The sequence below is a fragment of the Vanessa atalanta genome, chromosome 8 (genome assembly GCF_905147765.1).
Source record: "Vanessa atalanta chromosome 8, ilVanAtal1.2, whole genome shotgun sequence".
In the NCBI taxonomy this organism is placed as follows: domain Eukaryota; kingdom Metazoa; phylum Arthropoda; class Insecta; order Lepidoptera; family Nymphalidae; genus Vanessa; species Vanessa atalanta.
The window spans coordinates 4,543,449-4,564,341 of record NC_061878.1 but is presented as its reverse complement, the minus strand read 5'-3'; the positions used below and the strand labels follow the sequence as shown (position 1 = coordinate 4,564,341).

The 20,893-nt window shown below is 30.7% G+C and overlaps 2 protein-coding genes across 7 annotated transcripts in view; one reads left to right on the top strand and one right to left on the bottom strand.

The window, feature by feature from the left end:
• LOC125065775 (extracellular serine/threonine protein CG31145) overlaps window positions 1-1,937 on the bottom strand; it is a 72,374-nt gene extending 70,437 nt beyond the window's left edge. Inside the window, exon 1 of one of the 2 annotated variants that reach the window (XM_047673592.1) lies at window positions 1,717-1,937. The gene's annotated coding sequence lies outside the window, so the exon portion shown is untranslated. The remainder of the gene's footprint in view (window positions 1-1,716) is intronic. The other variant, XM_047673593.1, reaches the window with a different exon arrangement.
• A 2,962-nt stretch (window positions 1,938-4,899) lies between these two features.
• Window positions 4,900-20,556, top strand: LOC125065651 (zinc finger protein 420-like). 5 transcript variants are annotated; one of them, XM_047673402.1, is made up of 22 exons: window positions 4,900-5,316; window positions 5,396-5,629; window positions 5,865-6,012; window positions 6,355-6,473; window positions 7,119-7,193; window positions 8,972-9,127; window positions 9,438-9,644; window positions 10,311-10,469; window positions 11,208-11,338; window positions 11,780-11,877; window positions 12,209-12,347; window positions 12,983-13,134; window positions 14,153-14,320; window positions 14,463-14,690; window positions 14,806-14,986; window positions 15,471-15,638; window positions 17,072-17,239; window positions 17,473-17,640; window positions 17,723-17,886; window positions 18,078-18,225; window positions 18,536-18,620; window positions 18,695-20,555. In XM_047673402.1, the coding sequence occupies exons 1-22, from the start codon at window positions 5,257-5,259 to the stop codon at window positions 18,818-18,820; spliced, it is 3,282 nt and encodes a 1,093-aa protein (XP_047529358.1). In that variant the 5' UTR covers window positions 4,900-5,256; the 3' UTR covers window positions 18,821-20,555. The 5 variants fall into 5 exon arrangements, with proteins under 5 accessions (XP_047529358.1, XP_047529359.1, XP_047529357.1 ...); XM_047673403.1 differs by having other exon boundaries at window positions 5,390-5,629; window positions 6,355-6,428; XM_047673401.1 differs by having other exon boundaries at window positions 5,390-5,629.
• The last annotated feature ends 337 nt before the right edge of the window (window positions 20,557-20,893 follow it).

The following is a 20,893-nucleotide window of genomic DNA, read 5'->3' as shown; positions in this document are numbered from 1 at the left end:
TAATTATGGCGAAATATTGACGTCATATTATATTACCATAGCAATATTACTTATTTAATCAGACATTTACTATTATCGCAAGTATCTAACCGCAAAGATTTTTTTTATTATTTTGGAAAAAAATAGTGATATAATAAGAACGCCAAAAATGTTAAAGCATGATATAACCAAGCAAATTAGAACAATCAAATCGTATTGAACAATAATGAAATGCTCAGTATCGCAATAATTTATAAACAGTGCATGTTAACAACAACATTTGAAACAAGTTATGTGGACAATATTGAACTTACAGAAATACCGTAAGTTAGCTCCTATGCCTAAAGATATAAGGATCAAAGGTACGCAAATATAACCAATGTAAAATTTACTTACACTAGTTTTTTGATTATGTAATGAATGTGTTGATAGTATCAAATGAATTAGGCTAGACTATTTAGAGTCCGTTTAAATGAATAAATGAAATCGACCGGATCGGATAATCGACCATCTTCTACAGGCTTGAATTTGTTGATTTTGATTATCCAAAAAAAAGGCAGATTTTTTTTATTTATTATTGTAATAAAATTTGCAAATGTAAAAAATAGTTTTAAATATATTTCTTGTTGTTGTCGCGATAAATTTTAATTGAAGCTGCTCCACTTTTCACGTTTAGGTTCAAATATTTCCTTAAACATCGCGCGATGAAAAACAAGTCCCTTTAATACTTGTTATACATAATAAAATCATGTAAAACATATTTTACTAAGAATACTTTTTACGATAGTAAAAATCATTATTTATGCATTTATAAATTATTTTAAGATACTTGACTACAATTTTATTTATATTTAGTAGGAATTTAAATATATTAATAAAGGTAATAATTAGGTAGGTATACTCATTCCATATAATGTGGATTTAGAATAATTTAGTAAGATTATTTAGGTATCTAAATATTACATTATACGAAAACTATTTTGACAAAAGCGAAGAAAATGTACCCAATGTCGCTTTTAGATTTGAGATAACAAATGGTTACCATTGTGTATACAGACACACAAGACTTGCATTTCAAAGAGGCGTACAATATTAAAATGCAAACATTTTACGTAATTGCGTGTTAAACCTGTAAGTATGCGTGGGGCGCTATTCTTTGTATTATTAGATATTTTTTTTGTTCGATTACTTAACCTCAAAATATCATAACTTGTTTCTCCATATCACGTTCATATATTATCAGAAGTAAGTATGTTACTGTAAACGTATTTAGAGGTAATACATTTTCGAGTAGGAAACTACAAAATAAATTTTAATGATTCTTATATAATACCTATATTTTATTTTCCTTTATTATTTTTACTTTAGGTCGTTCAAAATATTATAATTTTAATATTTTTGAATGAGTTATATTGTATGCTGTTAAGTAAGTGAGTAATAATTGTGATATAAAGTGTAACAAAGTTTTGATTGTACTTCTTGTTGATTAATTGTATTTTATATTTACTTCCTAAAACAATATGGTTACATTAAGTTTATTTTAACAAATGTAATCTAATATTTAAACAGACTTTTTGTTATTTTCTTTAATATGTTTTGTTTATTTTGTTTAATACGTGACACATAAAACAACAAAAGTAACATACTAGAGAAATTGGCAATGCACCAATACAAGCTTTGTCTAGATAAATATTCGAATAACAAAACATTTTTATCAGTACAAACACCAATACCAACCTGCGAATTGATGACCGGCGACAAAACGATGTATCTCTTAACAAATGACACAGCTGATTAAAATATTTTTCGCGAAATAACAATTGCAAATACAATATTTAACCGGTATTTTATAATCAAATCACTTTCACAGATTTTTTAAGTAAAATCGCGAGATTTTTAAAGTTTATAAAGTTTACGTAAATATTTACGCGGCGTATGGACACGGAGGCGCGCAGCCCAGCCTGCCTCTCAGTTATTACTGAGTTGAAACTTGGAACTTGGAACTTGGTCGAAGCGTAGTTGTTTTGAATATATACTGCATTCGTGTGGACATCGACGTACAGATTTGGACAATTTAAGCTAACAAGGATCAGTGTGTGATACAATTTATGTCATATTTTCCTGTTCCATTTTTAACATTTTACAGTAATTATTCCTTTAAGTAAATTATAATCATTCGAATTGGATAAACTTTTATCTTGATGCTTGTTATCTTTTGTTTGTTTTTGTTTCATATTTATGAGTTCTGTAGCAAAAAAAGTTTCCTTACAATTTTGAATTTCGGTGACACCCTAATTTATAACAACTTTGAAACATATATAGGTATAAAAAATTGGTCAGTTAGCAAAGTAGGTACTGCAACTTTTTTTGAGTTGCGCCTATAACATTTCATTTACAATATATTGATAAAAAAGTTAAATGTACCGTTTTCGTAGAATAAGGTAGGTAAGGTAAGGTACTTAATATTTTAAATTTGAATACATTAAATATCAAATCTGCTATTTCAAAAGTAGCTTGTAAACAATAATAAGAGGCAGGATATTATGTATTGCTTCACTTTTTATTTATGAGCATAGTAAGGAGCTCTCTGACTAGTGCTTAAGTAGGCACAATGATTTTTTTAAATTATTTTATAACTTACCTACAGAACTTAAATAAATTAAAAACATATCTTAAAATTACAAGTCAAACAAATAAATGGTAAGAATTTTACAAAAACAAAATAGGTAGTTACGATTATACAATTTTATTCTTTCGTCACTACAATTAAGTTTATAGCGGGTAAAGTAACCGGCTTAGTTTTTTGTCTCTTGTTAAGTTAAAATAATAGATACAAAGCCCAGTACGCATTGAACGGTTTCGCAAACAATCAAAAATGCAAAGCCGCTGTAGCTACAATTCGAAGTTGACGTTTTACAATATTTTTTTTATTCAACAAGAGGTAGTTGTTGTTCAGTAGCGAATTCTAGTAAACATTTTAAAGTGAGAGTGATAGGGATGAATAAATTGTCGTCGATGGATTGTCTCACACGCATAAATTAATATTTTGCTGTAAAAAAAACTTGTTTCTACATTATTATATTTTATACTTTCTATATTTTAATTTTAATATACGTTTTCAAATTATAGATTACTTTAAAACTTATCAGTTTGTACTTACAATTTATGACTTAAAATAGAACAAAATGTTCTTATATTATTTACATATAGTACATAGTATCGAACAACAAAAGAATTAAAAGACACAAGACAACTTTATTATCATGGTATGCCCCTATGAGGGACACCTACGCTTGACACTTGCCCAACGTCATACTATTTTACCAGTATGCGTGTATTTAATGGCCAAAAGATGGTCACTATTTTCGACGTTTTCTCATCTTTAACAGTCCAGACACATAAATAAGCAAAGATTTTCTTTATGTAACTACGCATTATTTAACAAAAAAGTTTTTGAGTGAAACTGAACACACTATATTATATTATAATCGGCGAACAACAACAACAACAACGAAAGTACTTAAAGTACTTCGGTTTCGTGTTGTATGTTCCTACCTAAGTTGTTTATAACGACACAATAAGTATAATTATTCAAATTATTTTTAATAACTACATATTTATAGTTCTAAGACGTCAGCCACGTCAATCAGCTCGAAGCCATGTCAATATTATGCTAAGTAGTTGCAAAACTTTAATATTACGTACTGCTAAATAAATAATATAAAATAAAGCATAATATCGACTGTCATGCTTTTGTTCAATTGGAATCAGGTGTAATCAGTTTTAGTATGATTATTGCTAATTACAAAATTCACTACATACCAATTATTATTGAATGGAGACTAAAAAAATTAAATATGATTTTTAATATCTTAATGACACCTGAGACTACTAAAAAGTTTATCTCAAAACTCGAATACAGCGGAACCATAAACAAAAAAAATATTTGGTAAAATATGAAAATTTTGATATAATATGCGTTTTACAAATATATACACATTATCACCGGCTATACCCTGACTCTTCACTTTGCGGTTTGCTATTAAATATCTAATCAATTTCGTCGAAGAAACAATAGGTTTAAACGTTAAGTACTTACCTACTTATAATCTATTTATATAATAGACCTGTTTGGAACTTCATTACAAAAAGAACACCATCATAAATGATTATACAAAAAACAAACGTACGTCACGTTAAATCATGAGCCGAATAAATTTAAATTATTTTTGTTTTGTAAACTTCAGATTAATTTACCTATTATGTTTTATGATTTCACTTACCCATTTTTAAGCTTTATTAAATAGTGGTAATTAAATATGTTTAATTTTGGCTTATTTATAAATGTAAATAATGTAATGAACATTGAACAGGAACATCGTGTTTAGTAATTCAAATTTAAAAAAGAGAAAATCAGTAAAAAAATTGCCGTGTTATGTGTTTCCAGTCTCTAAAAATTAAGAACATTAAAATTAATTAAAATTAGGTTTTGAGTTTATTAAAAATAATCCTGACATATTTTTTTTACTCTTTTAGTCGTAATATAACTAATTCACTTTTCATAACTTTCCCTTTTAGATGAGGTAGATAAATAATTTCTTGATATTTTCTGTATGTTGTCTAAATTGACTTTGAGAATTAAAAGATTAAATTATTTGTGTATAGAGCCACCTGTTGAAATATTTTGAAACTACTTTATGGAAGATGAAACTAGGATCAAATGAAATACATTGTTTACTTATTATTTAAACAACATTTTACGGTATTTTTTTATAATAATTAGAAAATAATTTATATATATGTAAACATATTTAATTTCATAAATTTGATAAATCGCCATTTATTTTATACTTTTTACAGAAAAGTCTTCTAGCTGACTTAATTTAGTTTTAGAAACTTGAATGTTGGCCAAATTGAACATGACAAACTTTCGTTCCTGCTCCGTCGTGAATATGTGTTAAAATGACGATAAAGTGTAGTAATTACGATTATAAGTAATAAAAAAAATACTTTACTAAGTATACAATTGAATCGTTAATCTTTATCAAAAGTTTACTCAACTGTGACAAATTAGTGACTTATGAAATACTCTTACAAGGATTGTTGAGAAAATGTTATTGTGTGCTAAGTTTCATAATGGCGGCCCGTCGCGTCCCCCGCGCCTCCATTTCGATGACAGTCAAATTATGACAATGCCGATACGAGAAATTATAAAAACTGTTTTGATGTTGTAAATTTTAAAGTGATTGTTATTTTGAATTTTTAAAAGGACTAAAAATGAATCCTGATCATCATAATATAAACACGGGTGGTGGCCAACCTCCAGGCAGCTCTGAGGTTCAATATTACTTTTTGTTTTTAGTGAATTCCATCTAATTAGGCAAGGGTTAAATTGCTTTATTTGTGATAGTTACAGGCTCAAAATCAAAGAGTGCAATCGACGCAGCAACAACAGCAGGGTCAAGCTAATAACTTGACTCCGACAACATCTGCTACTGATTTGAGAGTAAACTCAGCGGCGGTAAACGTTGCTTTGTCAAGCGTGGCCAAATACTGGGTGTTTACAAATTTATTTCCCGGTCCAATACCGCAGGTTTCCGTATATGGTTTACCCACTGGTGCAAGAATTGAAAATGGGAAGCCTGTACAGGTAAGCAATTTATATATAGCAATAATTTACATGCATTTGAAACATACCATGAACTATTTAATCTGAAGAGTCAATAAGCAAAATATCTAAAAGATAATATATTTTATTATTGTGCACCAGTACATTTTTTTTTTGTGTACAAATCATTCATTAAAATAATATTTTATATTAATGTTCTTAAATGATTTGTAGTATTGTATATAATATGAGTTATTTCAATTTATAATTGTTTCAGGATCTTGGGCAGGCTCATGCAAGCCTTCTAAATGGAGATCCTAATATTATATTAGGGCATGCAGGACAACAACAAGTTACTGTTTCAGCTGGGGGTCAACAAATTCCCGTATCACAGATTATTGCAAATCAAGCAACACAAGGCCATGGTAAATAATGTCAAAAATATTTTAAAAAAAACAGTTTTATTTATATAAACAAAAATAATGCATTAGAAAGTATAATTGTAAACGTTCTGCTGCTGGCAAAGGCCTCATCTTCAAGACATACATTACTTATTATTCATTTCTTGTTTAAATAATTTTAGGAGTTAAATTTTTAATTTCAAAATCTGATACTAAATGAAAATAAATTGCAATCACACAATCAACATTAGATTATTATTGTGAAATAAGCTACATAACCTTTATAACAGTGTAGGCTTTTGTTCAGCTGTGGGAAATAAAAAAACTAAGCTTATTACAAGCTTATATAGCTAACCAATATCTCAGAGTCGCTGGTGGCACACGGTGCGGCGGAGGGCGGCGGCGGGACGCTGTCGGTGGCGGGCGCGCAGACCCAGCAGGTACCCAATAATCGGGTCGAGTTTGTACAACATAACATTGATATGGTAAATCAAGTGGTAACACTCCGTTAATAGCAGGAATGATATATGTCGCTGTCGTGTAGAATTTAGTCTCTCTAGGAATAGGTTAGTACTGCATGTGGACCTATAGTCCAAAAGTCTCATTTTAGAGTCAAGATGATTGATTCATTTGAATTGTCTGTATTCTTCATTAGATACATATAATTTATAGGAAGTCTTTTCGTTAATATTATTTTGCATGTAGTCTTCTTAAATGTTTAATTATTGATAATTAAATTTGCATGAATAACAAACAAATATCTTTTTACTAAAATCTTGCATTGATACTCTGTATAAAATATTCTATTTAATATATACTTATATCAGTTTTTTTTTTCATTTTGTAACATGATTGATAAGAGATATCATGCAATAATGGCAATTATGGAAATCTTTATACTACCTATGTAGATTCTAGACAAGTGTTAATTAATCATAAAAACATTTATATAGCAAACAATATAAATATAGCTGGTAGAAGACAATATACTTAATAATTCAATAATTTTAATAGATCTTGCAGTAAATCTAGAAAAATATTTATTGATTTTATTTATTGGCTTAATCTATGAAATTGAATTAATTTATTAAATAATTTCAGAAAGTAATAACAAAATGAACAATTCACAGGGTCATCACTCCCAACAACATATAATGCAGCAACAGCTGATGGCTGCCACCCGTCCAGAACATTCAAACCAGCAGGTTTGTGACATATTAAAAATAATGGTCCTGATAATTAAAAAAAAAACACTAAACATGATATTATATATTTAGCATTAATTTGGTTTTATTCATAACAACTCTTGCATTGCTCTTGCATATTTGTATTAACAGTCACCTTGAGCCTCGCCTATGACTAATATTTGTCTAGGACATGGGCCGTGTCACTCTACATGCTTTTGATAACTCAAACAAGGGAGGGGAGGGATGTGTGTAGTGTATATTTATTTACTTTAAAAATATTATTAAGTAAGCTTTTGTTTTGTAATAATATATTATTTGAATAAATTTGCTAATTGGTCGTTCGGCTTTATAAAATCTTATGATATTTATTAAGCCTTTATTGCAAGCATTGTATGAATGTAAGCAATTGTTTGTTCGATACCCTTTTGTAAACATACATTTCTGTATTCACGCTGCTTTATACAATTATACATCAGGTCAGTGAGGTAAGTGAATGCTTTGTATATTTAAACCTATTATTGTGTTGACATTGAAGAGATGAGGAGGACAATGGAATTTCAATGGAACATGTTATATTCGCATGTACTTGCTGTTTAAAATTGAACTGCCATTCTTTTTAACGATATTAAATTTCGCGTATTTTTCTTACCATAAAATTTGGTAATTTTTTAAAATTTATTTTAGCTTGACCAATATTAATGAATGGTATTTTGGACATAACGTAAATGGTATTACTTTCGATATAAAAACAGACCGGTCGCTTTTGTTTCAAAATTAAAAACATGAATACAATGATATTTATTCGCAATGAAATAATATTTATATTAGCAAAAACCTATTCAAAATTAGCAAGACAAGAACAAAGTATATTTTCTTACAAGGTCGTCTTTTATAACTTGAGACAAGGTTAAACATTGACTAAAATATTATGTATGTATTTATGTGTGCATATGTTAATTAACCATCCCAAAGCATAGGTACAATTAATAATTATTGTGTCAATTGTTTTTTTTAAACAAACTAATATTGTTACAATCTGCTGGTAACAAACCCAAAACAAATTTTTCTTTGGCAGACTTACAACAGTAGGAAATGTTTAGAGTAACGATGTAATTAAATTTGATAAATTTTAGTTGTCACAGAAAATGTGATTACAAAGGATATTTTTAAAATGTACAATTCTTTTCTCCGTTCAAATGTTTTGTGTAATTGGTGGATAGCGAGCAATTTCACGGGGGTGTATTAATATAGAAAATAAAAAGTACGCTTAAAAAAATAATTGGTATATTACCATATATTCTGTAAAGTTTAGTTATTTATTATTTCATTTGTTCAAAATATATTATTGTAAATAGGCAGTTATCCGACTTCGTAGCGAACGATTTATATGTTTTAACGTAATTTAAACGTAACGTAATCGGAGTTAAGACCTAAAATGTAGTAGTTTTGATGATTTTTCTAAGCGTATGAAAAAATATTAAAAATTATATATACGTACCTTCCTTTTCTCTTTCTAAGTCTAGTTAGGGTTTGTCAGAAAGAAGTTAAATTGCTAATTGTTTCGATAACGTAAACACACTTTAAAATATATAATGAACTCGATCTCGAAATTATTTATGTCAATTGGTTCTGTAATTGATAGAAGTAGTAGTACTAATAGTTTTTATGTTAATTCGACAAGAAAAAAAAAAGAAAAAACGTTTCCAGTTATTACATCAATATCGCTACGGGGATTCGCTTACTCTTGGGCCGATAGATACGATTGCGATATTTGAAAAAAATATATCGACTCACAGATCCAACTGACGGTGAGCGAGGACGGCATCGTGACGGTGGTGGAGCCGGGCGGCGGCAAGCTGGTGGACAAGGACGAGCTGCACGACGCCATCAAGATGCCCAACGACCACACGCTTACCGTGCACCAGCTGCAACAGATCGTGGGCCACCACCAGGTACCTCCATCTATATAAGATATATTATGTTGTATGGTTTTGTGAATAAGTATATTAATTTAATTTTAAATACTTAGTTAAATATTATTATGTATCGCTAAAATAAATAAATTGCCGTCTTTCTTATGGTTATTCTTGTTAGAATTCACATTCCAAATCAGCGGTAGTTTCATGTTTAACTAAACTGATCTGTTTTTAAACGTTTCGAAAGTGTTTTTAATAGCCGACGTCTAATAGAGAATTACTCACTGTTTTGAATAATGTTGATAACATTCAAGAGCAGTATTTTAATGGAAATAATTATATTTAGGTAATAGACAGTGTGGTCCGAATCGAGCAAGCCACAGGGGAGCCAGCCAATATCCTTGTGACGCAGAATCCGGACGGTACCACCTCCATTGAGACGAGCGCCGCCGACCCGCTCATAGTGAAAGACGAGAAGAATGTCGCCAAGATTGAGTCCACGCAGTTCGCGATACCCGCCGAGATTAAAGATATCAAAGGAATTGACTTAAAGGTAAGATTGCAAAAAGTATTTTGTCGAATGATTCTCCGAAGGCATTTTTTTAAAGGTTTGATGTTTTAATTTCATTAAAATATCTCTTGTGAATGACGATCAGTCAAGTCCATATCATTCAAACAGTCATTTGTGTTTCACGATTGATAGAACTGGATGTAAATACCAGTAAGAATTTTGTTTTTTTTTTTAGAAATTGAAATCTCGTCATTAGTGTCGGTATAATTTTCTAACTATCAAATAGTAATGATAATGACCTTATATATTTTCCATTTACACGAATTGATATTAGTAATTCAATAATTCTCAGCTTAAAATTTATTACATAAATTAATTTTTCAACTGTCTCATGCTTTTCGTTTTTTGAGTTTTTATTGTATAATAGGTAGACGGGCAAATGGGCCACCTGATGGTAAGTGGTCACCACCACCGAAAGACATTGGCGCTACAAGAAATATTAATCATTTGTTACATCACCAATGCACTATGGAAGCTAAGATATAACATCCCATGTGCCTGTAGTTACACTCACATTTCAAACCGAAACACACTACTTAACATTGCAATTTGTCGATAGAATATCTGTTTAATGGTTGTTTATACCCAGATGGGCTTCCACAAAGCCCTATCAACAAGTAAATATTCTTATTCTGAGTGATATTTCAGAGTGCTATGGGTATGGAAGGGGCTGTGGTCAAAATATCCACTGGTACAGAACATGATCTTCACGCCATGTACAAAGTTAATGTAGAGGATCTATCACAATTGCTTGCCTATCATGAAGTATTTGGAAAACTAAATTCCGAAGGCCAACAACAAGCAAAGGTAAGCAATTTGTTTTTGTTACTTGTATTTATTTAAATACAAAAAACAGCATAGCTTAGTATTAGATCAATATCATCTAAAATTCATTAAATAATATTGTATTGATTAATAAGATAATTGTCATAATGAATAGACCAGTTTTCACCAATATTTATCAATATCTATGTTACAATGCATGCATGTATTTATTGTAAGATCCCCACCATAATATAATAATGATGATGAAGAGCTGCAAAGAACAATAGCTTTTTACTTTATCTCACATTAGTAAACATTCGTCACGAGGTGTGTGTGACTAACAACATTAAATAAAGTTTTATTTCTATACTTCCATCTTTGAGTAAAATGTTCTTAATTAAATATTAGGAGAATTAGCTTGAAAAATTTCACAAAATGTTCAGGCTTATTCTGGTATTTACCTATCTATACTATATTTTTGTTTGTATAGAACACCGACACTCTCATATAGACCAAAATATAATAGTATTAAACGTAAAGCTCTCAATGTTATTATTTCATACTTGAGTCAAATAATTCAAAAAGTCTTCTCCACTTATAGTATTCTTCAGGAGCTCGCTGTACTTTATTCTCGGGAACGTATTTACCATGGATAATTTGGTTACATAATTGAGCATACATTTTCGGAACCGAGCACTAAGATCGTGTCGTATGGTGACAGCAGGGAACAGTAGTTTCTAAAGCTCACGCTCACGCTAACGCTAACAATGTGTGTTCCAGGTGATAAGCGAGGTGGAGGTGGAGGCGGGCACGAGCGCCGCGCTGTCGGAGGCCGAGTCGTCGCCCGGACACCACTCCTGCGACATCTGCGGGAAGATCTTCCAGTTCCGGTACCAGCTCATCGTCCACAGGTTCACATTCGTTAATAGACTATGTATTAATATGGAAACATCTAACTTTATTGTCACTTACTTTACTATTTAATGGGCAAGAATAAATTAGAGTTAAATTTTAATCTTTCGAGGTTATGTGCCAGAAGTACGTAAAAAGTTTGATGTAATTTCTTATTTTATTATTATATTTCAAAACATCAACAAAATACAGTGTAGGTACTATTTGAAGTGTTGAATTGGCCAATGTTATAAGTTAATTACAAGAACAAGGCACGTAACATCTTAGTTTTCATAACTGATGACGTTCACTGTGTAAGGAATGTATTATATCATTCTCATAAGGTAGTCATACCTGTAGGCGAAGCTGATAACTTAGAAGAATTAGCTGCCCCGCTTCCAGTTAAATAAATGCTTAATACTAGTAATAGTTCTTACTAATTATTATTTGTTATTGTACAGACGATACCACGGTGAGAGCAAACCATTTACGTGTCAAGTATGCGGTTCTGCGTTCGCCAATCCAGTAGAACTTTCGAAACATGGAAAATGTCATTTGGGTAAGCATTAAATAAATTAATATTTTTAAAATAGAAAATAAACAAACATTATATCTATAGTGTAGAAGTAAAATACATAATATTATGTTGTAAATAATATTGAAGAGAATAAAATTTTAGCAATATATAGACCACTATTTATTCTACCGATGTACAGTATCCGTTGCTATATGTTTCTTTGCAAGGTGAATGATCATTCTAAGAGGCACAAGGTTCTTAACTTAATCCTGTGGCTCCCTGCAGCGCAACGATATTGGAAGAAGTTGCTTATACTTTGAATATAAAGATATATTTACAAGGTGTTTCAATTAAATTTAATTCCTCACAATAGCTGGTGACCCCGCCGAACGCCAGGCGAAACGATTGGCTCAAGACAAACCGTATGCGTGCTCCACTTGCCATAAAACTTTCGCACGAAAGGAACATCTCGACAATCATGTCAGGAGCCACACCGGGGAGACGCCATACAGGTCAGTATTTACTGTATAGTTATAAAACAATAATTATAGGTTATTGTCTGAAGATTGTTGAGATTTGTATGACTTACTGAAATTTAAAGAAAGACTTAATTTGCTTAAGTTAAGCGTCAATAGCGCAATGGTTTACGGACCTAGCGATGTAAAAAGTTGCAGTATCGATCTCTGACCTCTTGGTCTATTGTCATCCCCACTCCTTACACAAGTTATAAGCTAAAAAGAGGCATTATTACTATATTAAAAAAAAACGGTATTGTTAATTGAGAACAACAGAATTAAACTTACATCTTGATTCGGTAATTTCTTTGCTAGGGTTTGGAATAATACGGTCTAGTCTAAACTAACGCGACTAGTCGTATATCATTTTATAAGCTGGACCTTGACAGGAGTCATATATGTATTAATAAATAATTTAGGATTGAATACTACTTTTTTAATAGTAATTTTCCTATTTTTCCCCACAAGTTAATTTTATGTTAGTAGTAACTCCTACTCGTTGACGAAAGTTGCCTAAGTACCGAACCTGTTAATTTCGCATTTTAGAAAATAAAAAACAAACAGTTTAAGTTTAATGCTTATGTATGTTTTTGATCGAAAATAAATGTTTTGAACTCCAACTACTCGTTCAGGTGCCAGTTCTGCGCGAAGACGTTCACGCGCAAGGAGCACATGGTGAACCACGTGCGCAAGCACACGGGCGAGACGCCGCACCGCTGCGAGATCTGTAAGAAGAGCTTCACGCGCAAGGAGCACTTCATGAACCACGTCATGTGGCACACCGGTACGTGCCTTTAATTCCTTCGTTGATTCCTGTTATTACTATTCTATTGCATTCCCGGTAATTGTCTAAACCCAGCTTTATTTATTAGACAGTATGCTCCTTTTTCGTGAATATCGTATTTGCTTAACTTGAAATAATCATTTCGTAACGATTGTTACTGACCATTTCTGTTTTACTTAAAACGCTAATCGTCGACGCATTTATTTTCATTCTTGGGTATAATTATAGTTCTACGTACATAAACAATATTTAATTTCTTATATACCTAAGTGCTTACGTTTTAATATTCGATTAAAATTAGAATAAAAATCAAACAGACACATTATAGGTTTATTTATGTGGCTTTTGCCGTTTTTATGATACAGTAATCACAATTTTCGATTTTGCGCGTACATATGTATCTAAATATATATTTCTTAATATTATGTTCATCATTTTAAATTATGCATGAATTGAATTAAGCTCAAGATATATAAGAAGAATATCCTTATTTATCAGGTACTCCAAATTAAACTAGATGCTGATGTATTATTTTCAATTTCTTATTTTCCTTCGTTAAAATGTTTCTTTAATCGTAAAATATAGCAAATGATGTAGTCTTATACCTCTGTTTAGAGAGCATGTTTAATATGTTTTTTCTACTTCCTTGCCTTGTAAAATATCTTCTACAGTATTTCTTTTTTTCTTAAATAAATGTTTTTAGCGTAGTACTTCATTGACTGGTTTAGCGTAATTTTATTTAAAACCGCAATATCAATGTGTAGACAAGTAGTTTGGATTGTCCAAGCCTGCACCAAAACGAAAGGTTAGTACCAGTGGTGCAGAAAGTAAGAGAACAATTTAATGATTCAACTAAATTTGTAAACCGGTCTTCCAAAAATCATATTAATTTCCGTTACTAACAAAACTCCTATTACGTAATTAAATATTTATCGATACAATATTCTGCAAGTGTTACCGCCGTAACATAGTTGCATCATTGATTGTTAACATATTATTTTCTGCCCCACAAAACTAGGTGAAACGCCGCACCATTGTCAAATTTGCGGCAAGAAGTATACTAGGAAGGAGCATTTAGTGAACCATATGAGATCACATACAAATGACACTCCATTCAGATGTGAACTGTGCGGCAAGTCCTTCACGAGAAAGGAACACTTCACCAATCATATATTGTGGCATACGGGTCAGTATTGATTTTACTAAAACAATTGTCAGCCTGAATCTATGGACTTCTGGCAATTTTTGCTGTCGGAATTTCTTATTGTATTAATTGTTGATCGGTATAATATTTGTTCATGTTTTAAACGTGAATATATTGATTGCAGGTGAAACTCCACATCGCTGTGACTTCTGTTCCAAGACATTTACGCGCAAAGAACACTTACTTAACCACGTGCGCCAACATACAGGCGAGTCTCCTCATCGGTGCAACTTCTGCGCGAAATCCTTCACACGTCGCGAACATCTTGTTAACCACGTTCGCCAACATACGGGCGAAACTCCATTTCAATGTGGTTATTGTCCTAAAGCGTTCACTCGAAAAGATCACCTTGGTAAGTATGCGAACTACCTTAAAAAACGTTTTTATAATTGGAAAGTACTTTAAAACTTAAAAAACTAAAATTGTATGTATGAATGTAAATTTGTAACCATAACAAAATTTTTCAGTGAATCACGTTCGCCAGCACACGGGAGAGTCCCCTCACAAATGTTCCTATTGCACAAAGTCATTCACGCGTAAGGAACATCTAACCAACCACGTGCGGCAACACACGGGCGAGTCCCCGCATCGGTGTACATACTGCGCGAAGTCCTTTACAAGAAAAGAACATCTAACTAACCATATACGGTGAGATAGATATTTTTATTTTTGATGGTTGTAGATTATACGTAGAGATTTTGTTGGGTACAATGTACGAAAGTTAATATTTAGGAAATCATTTTCATAGCAATTATATATTTATTTTTGTAAACATGCATGCTTAAGTTTTTCTGAAGCGTATATGTACCAAGAATAACAATGCAATGCTGTGCTACAGGTATCTAAACTGTAAAAAATATATAATATTTGCATGATATCAAGTGTGATTTAAAAACCAAGGTAAGGTTGTGAACTAATAGTCTCATAGAAATCATATTGTTATTAAATAACGCATATCTAAATGAATCCCAACTGCATTCGTGGGCAGTTCCCTCGCCTTTGCAGTAGCACAGCATTGTGCATTCCGATTTGAGCTCTGTAGAGCTAAACTCATATCCCTTCCCCTCGGACATTATTAGGTTTTATACGAATTAACAATAATAATCAAATCGGAATGTACTTTGTTGTGCAGACAGCATACGGGGGAGACTCCTCACAAGTGCACGTATTGCTTTCGCGCCTTCACGCGGAAGGAACATCTCAACCAACACATCAGACAACATACCGGGGACATGCCACATACCTGTTCATATTGTAACAAGAGTTTCACGAGGAAAGAACATCTTGTCACGCATGTTCGGTACGTACTTAAATTGAAAACGAGTGTAGTAATAGGTTAATCAAAAAATCTTCATTCATCATATTAAGTATTACACTTACTTATTGCTAAACTAAATTTTACTACAGATATGAAACAAATACCTCAGTCCTATGAAGTATCAGCGTAAAAAAATCATCGGGATTATATTTATTTATTATCACCAATTACACAAAAATAGTTCATTATCCGAGACAATCAGAAGATGGTCATTTCATTCCCAAAGCGCTATTGTCTATCAATTTATTAGTATAATGGCTAAATGTTCAATCATCGAATAACCGACCGAATAACTAAAATAATAAGTCGAAAGTAGATGCCAACTTCATTTTTGACTTTCGGTTATTTCACGTTTAAAAACCTTTATTATGTTTTCCCCGGTGCAGTTTGTGGTATAGTGATTTTATAGTTTGCGTTCTTGATTTCGTTTAAGTAATTCGATATTATTTCAATAATAATAGTGTTAAAGAAAATAGTGCTCTAATAATTTAAATACTGCTGAAGTAAAATTCTTCATTAGTCTGCACAAACATACAGTGGAAAATAAGAAGACTGAGGCATTCCCTAATAAAGCGGCTTGGAAAAAAATACTTATTTTAACTCTAGTCCATAAAGTATCAGTAGTATAAAGACAAAGAAGTCATTAAGTTTAAGCATTAAGGTATCAAAAAAATTACCTAAAAGAATAAATAAATCCCTGTATGCAACACCAGGAGGATTGTATGGTCTTCAACAGTATCAAAAATGTCCGTAATTTCTAATATTACTTTGGAAAAGTAAGAAATAAGTTCCACCTAAACGGCAGTGTATCTAGACATTTATCTGGCTGTTAAAGAGGCAGATTAGATTATTCCTCAGTTAGGGGCGTTATTGACCAAATAAAGCCTACTGACGATTGAGAAATGCAATATTTGGGTATCATTCAAATAAGTATATTTTTATTTAGAAAGAATCATTACGGATCATGAAGTGCATAAATTACTAAAAATACATAAATATGTAAAACTCTATTCGTCTAAGAAACCCTTCGTCCGTCTTTTCTCGTCAAAACAACTTAGAGATGAATAGTGCTTAACTAAAAAAATATATTAATTATAAACGAAACAAAGTCATTCTAAGCCACTAGTTTATTAACCGTTGCAAAGCCTTTTGCGAGAATAATAGGAGCTAGTATATATTACGAAGTATTTCATTTCCTATTGCTAGCTTTTGTGATAAATAAACATATCTTATAAACACCAAGTGACAATCTCTCTTGGCATTTTGTAAATCTTGAAGAAATATTGTCTTTATTTCTTCAAGATTTTCTAACAATATGTCACCAATTATGCTATCTTAGATCGGACCAAATATAGAAAAGTATTGAATATTTGCTTATTATTTTTCACTCTTTTTATAATATATTTTATTTTCAGCCAACATACTGGAGAGACACCATTTAAGTGCACATATTGTTCAAAGTCTTTTTCACGCAAGGAACATCTCACGAACCATGTGCATCTTCATACAGGAGAGACACCACATAAATGCCCTTTCTGCACCAAGACTTTCTCGAGAAAAGAACATTTGACTAATCATGTTAGGTAAGTGTGATTACAAGTATAAAAAACTAAGTGACAATTTTTAAATAAAATGTGATTGAAGAAACCTTGCAGTATCAAGTACACTTTTATCGTTTTATTGTTTGTTTTCACTGCAAATTGACATTAAATTACAATAGATCATAGTAACTATTATGATCTATTGTAATTTGTATATAATATAAATAATATTTTAATAATTTTACAGTCGTAATGTGTGACATAATTTTTTTTAGAATACACACTGGCGAATCGCCTCATCGATGCGAATTTTGTCATAAGACATTCACTCGCAAGGAGCATCTCACGAACCACCTCAAACAACACACTGGCGACACACCACACACTTGTAAAGTGTGCTCTAAGCCCTTCACAAGAAAGGAACATCTTATGACGCACATGAGGTAGATTCGTATATAATAATATAATTAACCTAAAAATACAGTCAAATGCAAAGTAAATTAAAATTGATTTTTCTTTTATTAGATCGCATAGTTGTGGCGAGAGGCCGTACAGTTGCGGTGAATGTGGGAAGTCGTTCCCATTGAAAGGCAATTTATTGTTCCATGAAAGATCGCACAACAAGAGTGCAAACTCGGCAAATAAATCTTTCAGATGTGAAATTTGCTCAAAGGAATTTATGTGCAAAGGTAAAGTATAGTGGTGTATAGAATAATAAAGAGATAGAAGAGAAAATTCTATAATTAAATTTCGGAAATAATTAATTAAATATACATTATTTTGTTCATACAATTTAAATTAAAGCCTCGCAATCACTAAACAAAATATTATGCTAACAAATTAAAATATAATTACTGTGATGTTACTTCTTCTATTTTAGGTCATCTAGTAACGCACAGACGAACACATACAGATGCAGTTGAAAATGCAGTAAGTACGGAACCAGCAACTGAAGGCGAAGACTGCGGAGATTGTAATAAATGCGAGAAAGATGTTCCAGACAGAACAGAGAGAAAACATGATACAAGGTGATTTAAACTTTTTTGAATAATTGTAAGAGATTTGGTTTAATTGTATTTATTTATTTATAAATGTAATGAAAATTGATTTCGTTTCATAAAACTTTTCATAGTGGACTTAGTTGTTCTTCCTCACTAGTCGCTTTGGCTACCGTGTCAATCTTTTTGGTTTGAAAGGCCATAGATGACCCACTAGCTGACTTTTGAGACAATCGTATGAATTACATATTATAGAAAAATAAATTATAAATAATGTTTTTATAATTGATCCTGTTTTCTCTTTATACAAATATAAATTATTTTTTTTTTGGATTTTCAGAGCATCATCAGAGAGTAGAGCCACTGAAACAAATGTGGCACAAAATCAGACTACTAGTTCAGCAGTTATGCAAATAACTAGCCAGGTAAAATTTATTAATTTACAAGCTATAATAAGTTAAATTAAAAACAAAATTGTAATTATTATTTTTCTCTACAGCAAGTCCGAACCGGAACTGCAACCAGTGTAGCAAGTGTAGCAGCTGGGACTTTCACTCACACAACGAATACTCAACATCATACTGGTACGACCATAGCACATCATCCTGTTACTGTGAATTACTAGCATCAACCCACAACTTCGGATTCAGAGACAATATCTGATCCGTTGATCCTGTTTATAGAGAGCTGATAGTCCTCATAGCAGGAAGAAACCTGATAATACATTAAGGAAATCACTGTTAATACATTTATATTTGTTCTATTCTTTGTGTTTAATGTTTACTTTGAAGATTTTTTAAGAAATTTAGAACAAAGTGGAATAAAGTACAAAATTTTAAAGATGAAGTTAATATTTTCACTTGTATATAAATCCAATTGTGAATAATCCTTGTAATTATAAAAATTATAAGACCCTCTAAAAGTAATATACAATTCCATATGTTTGGAAAATCAATAATATTTTGTGTTTTATCATGGTAATTGTTACATGTATAATTTTTAGACATTATATTAAAAAATATAATGTCTGATCACACAAAGAATAGTACAAAAATAACTTGTGAGTGATTACTATTTTTTTAAACGGAAGTGAGATAAAACATACTAAATGATATTTTTCAAAAATTGCCTGTAATATTATGGCAGATAATTATATTTTAAACTTGTATTATATGTGTACATTATTGTATAAAGAAATTAACGCAATACAAGTTAAATAGCTACAAGGTTTGATAAATATTCTAAAAGAGAATTTTGCAGTTGTTAATAACTTTATGAACATTAATTTATATTAATAGTTTGTTATGAATATCTATTATGTGATTTTAAATAGTGATATTGGTTCTAACTCCTACACATATAATTTCTTAGAACTAAAAGTTTTATTTTAAGTAAAATAAATCACCATAGGATTGAAATGAATGAAGGTTACCACAAAAAATATTTTTTGTATTCCTTGTATAAACAATATAAAGGTCTAATAAAACCTTATTGATTAGAACTCTGAGTTAGATTTAAATTGGTGTCATATATAACTAATTAAATAATATATTCATAAAATTATACATTCCTAATTAACAAAATTTCAATCTTGTAAAAAAATGTGTTAAATAAATTTAAAAATGGTGTTATCTGTATTTAATAAAAGCTAAATACATTTTTTACTTATTAGAGATCAATTTCCCTCATTGGATTTAAAGATTGGAATGTAATGACTGTAAATAACTTTATACTATTTTACTTGCAATCCATGTAGGGACCAGAAAGCGTGAAACTTAATTCCTAGAATAAACTTGCACCCTCCCTAATGACACATTAATTTATTTATAAAGATTTATTTTTTTTACTTTACTACACTAGTGGTTCTATTTTATAGGTTATTCTTTGCCATTTATGTACAGTACAAGCGTGATAAATCAATAGTAAGTTAAGGATTAAAAATGTATAGATGTTACACTGGTGGCAGTATGCTTAGCTTAGTCAACCCACCAGTATAAGAAGTGGTGTTATAATCACTTCCATGATTACTGTAACACAGCTTATAAAATAAATTAGTTTTTATGTATGTACATGTAAATAGTTAACACTTAGGTCATAGTTATATCCAGTAGTATATCTTAAGGCTATATCATTTATGTTATCTTGCTGAATTGAATGGAAATATAATATTGGGAATTCAACGATTCTGAATCGTCTGGTATTATAAGGTTTTCTTTTTAAATGTGTAAATCATTGGGAAAGTCATATCATATTTATGGTAGTATCTCTTTGATGTTACACTTATGTTTTATAGAACCTATCCTTATTTAGATACAATATTATATATTATATTAAAATCTTAAATTATGTTCAGTAATTTGATATGAATGAGATTAAACTGTAAAAGAATTACCTGTTTTTTATTTATATTTTGTATTATTTTGAAGGAAACAAATTAGGATCTTATTCAAAACTCGATCGAAATATCTCTATCTCTTGATTACTAGTTATTCCACAATAACTAGCTAAAAAATTACTTAATATTAGGTGTTACCTATTAAATTCATTCAATGAATAAAATTTTTCCTAAAGCATGTACATTTAAATTTTTAATTTTAAAATTTAAAAATTAAAAAAAAAAATTTTTAATTAACAATCTCATAAAAAACTGAAATTATGAAATCTTCATACTACTTTAAAATGCGCATTTGGAGCATAT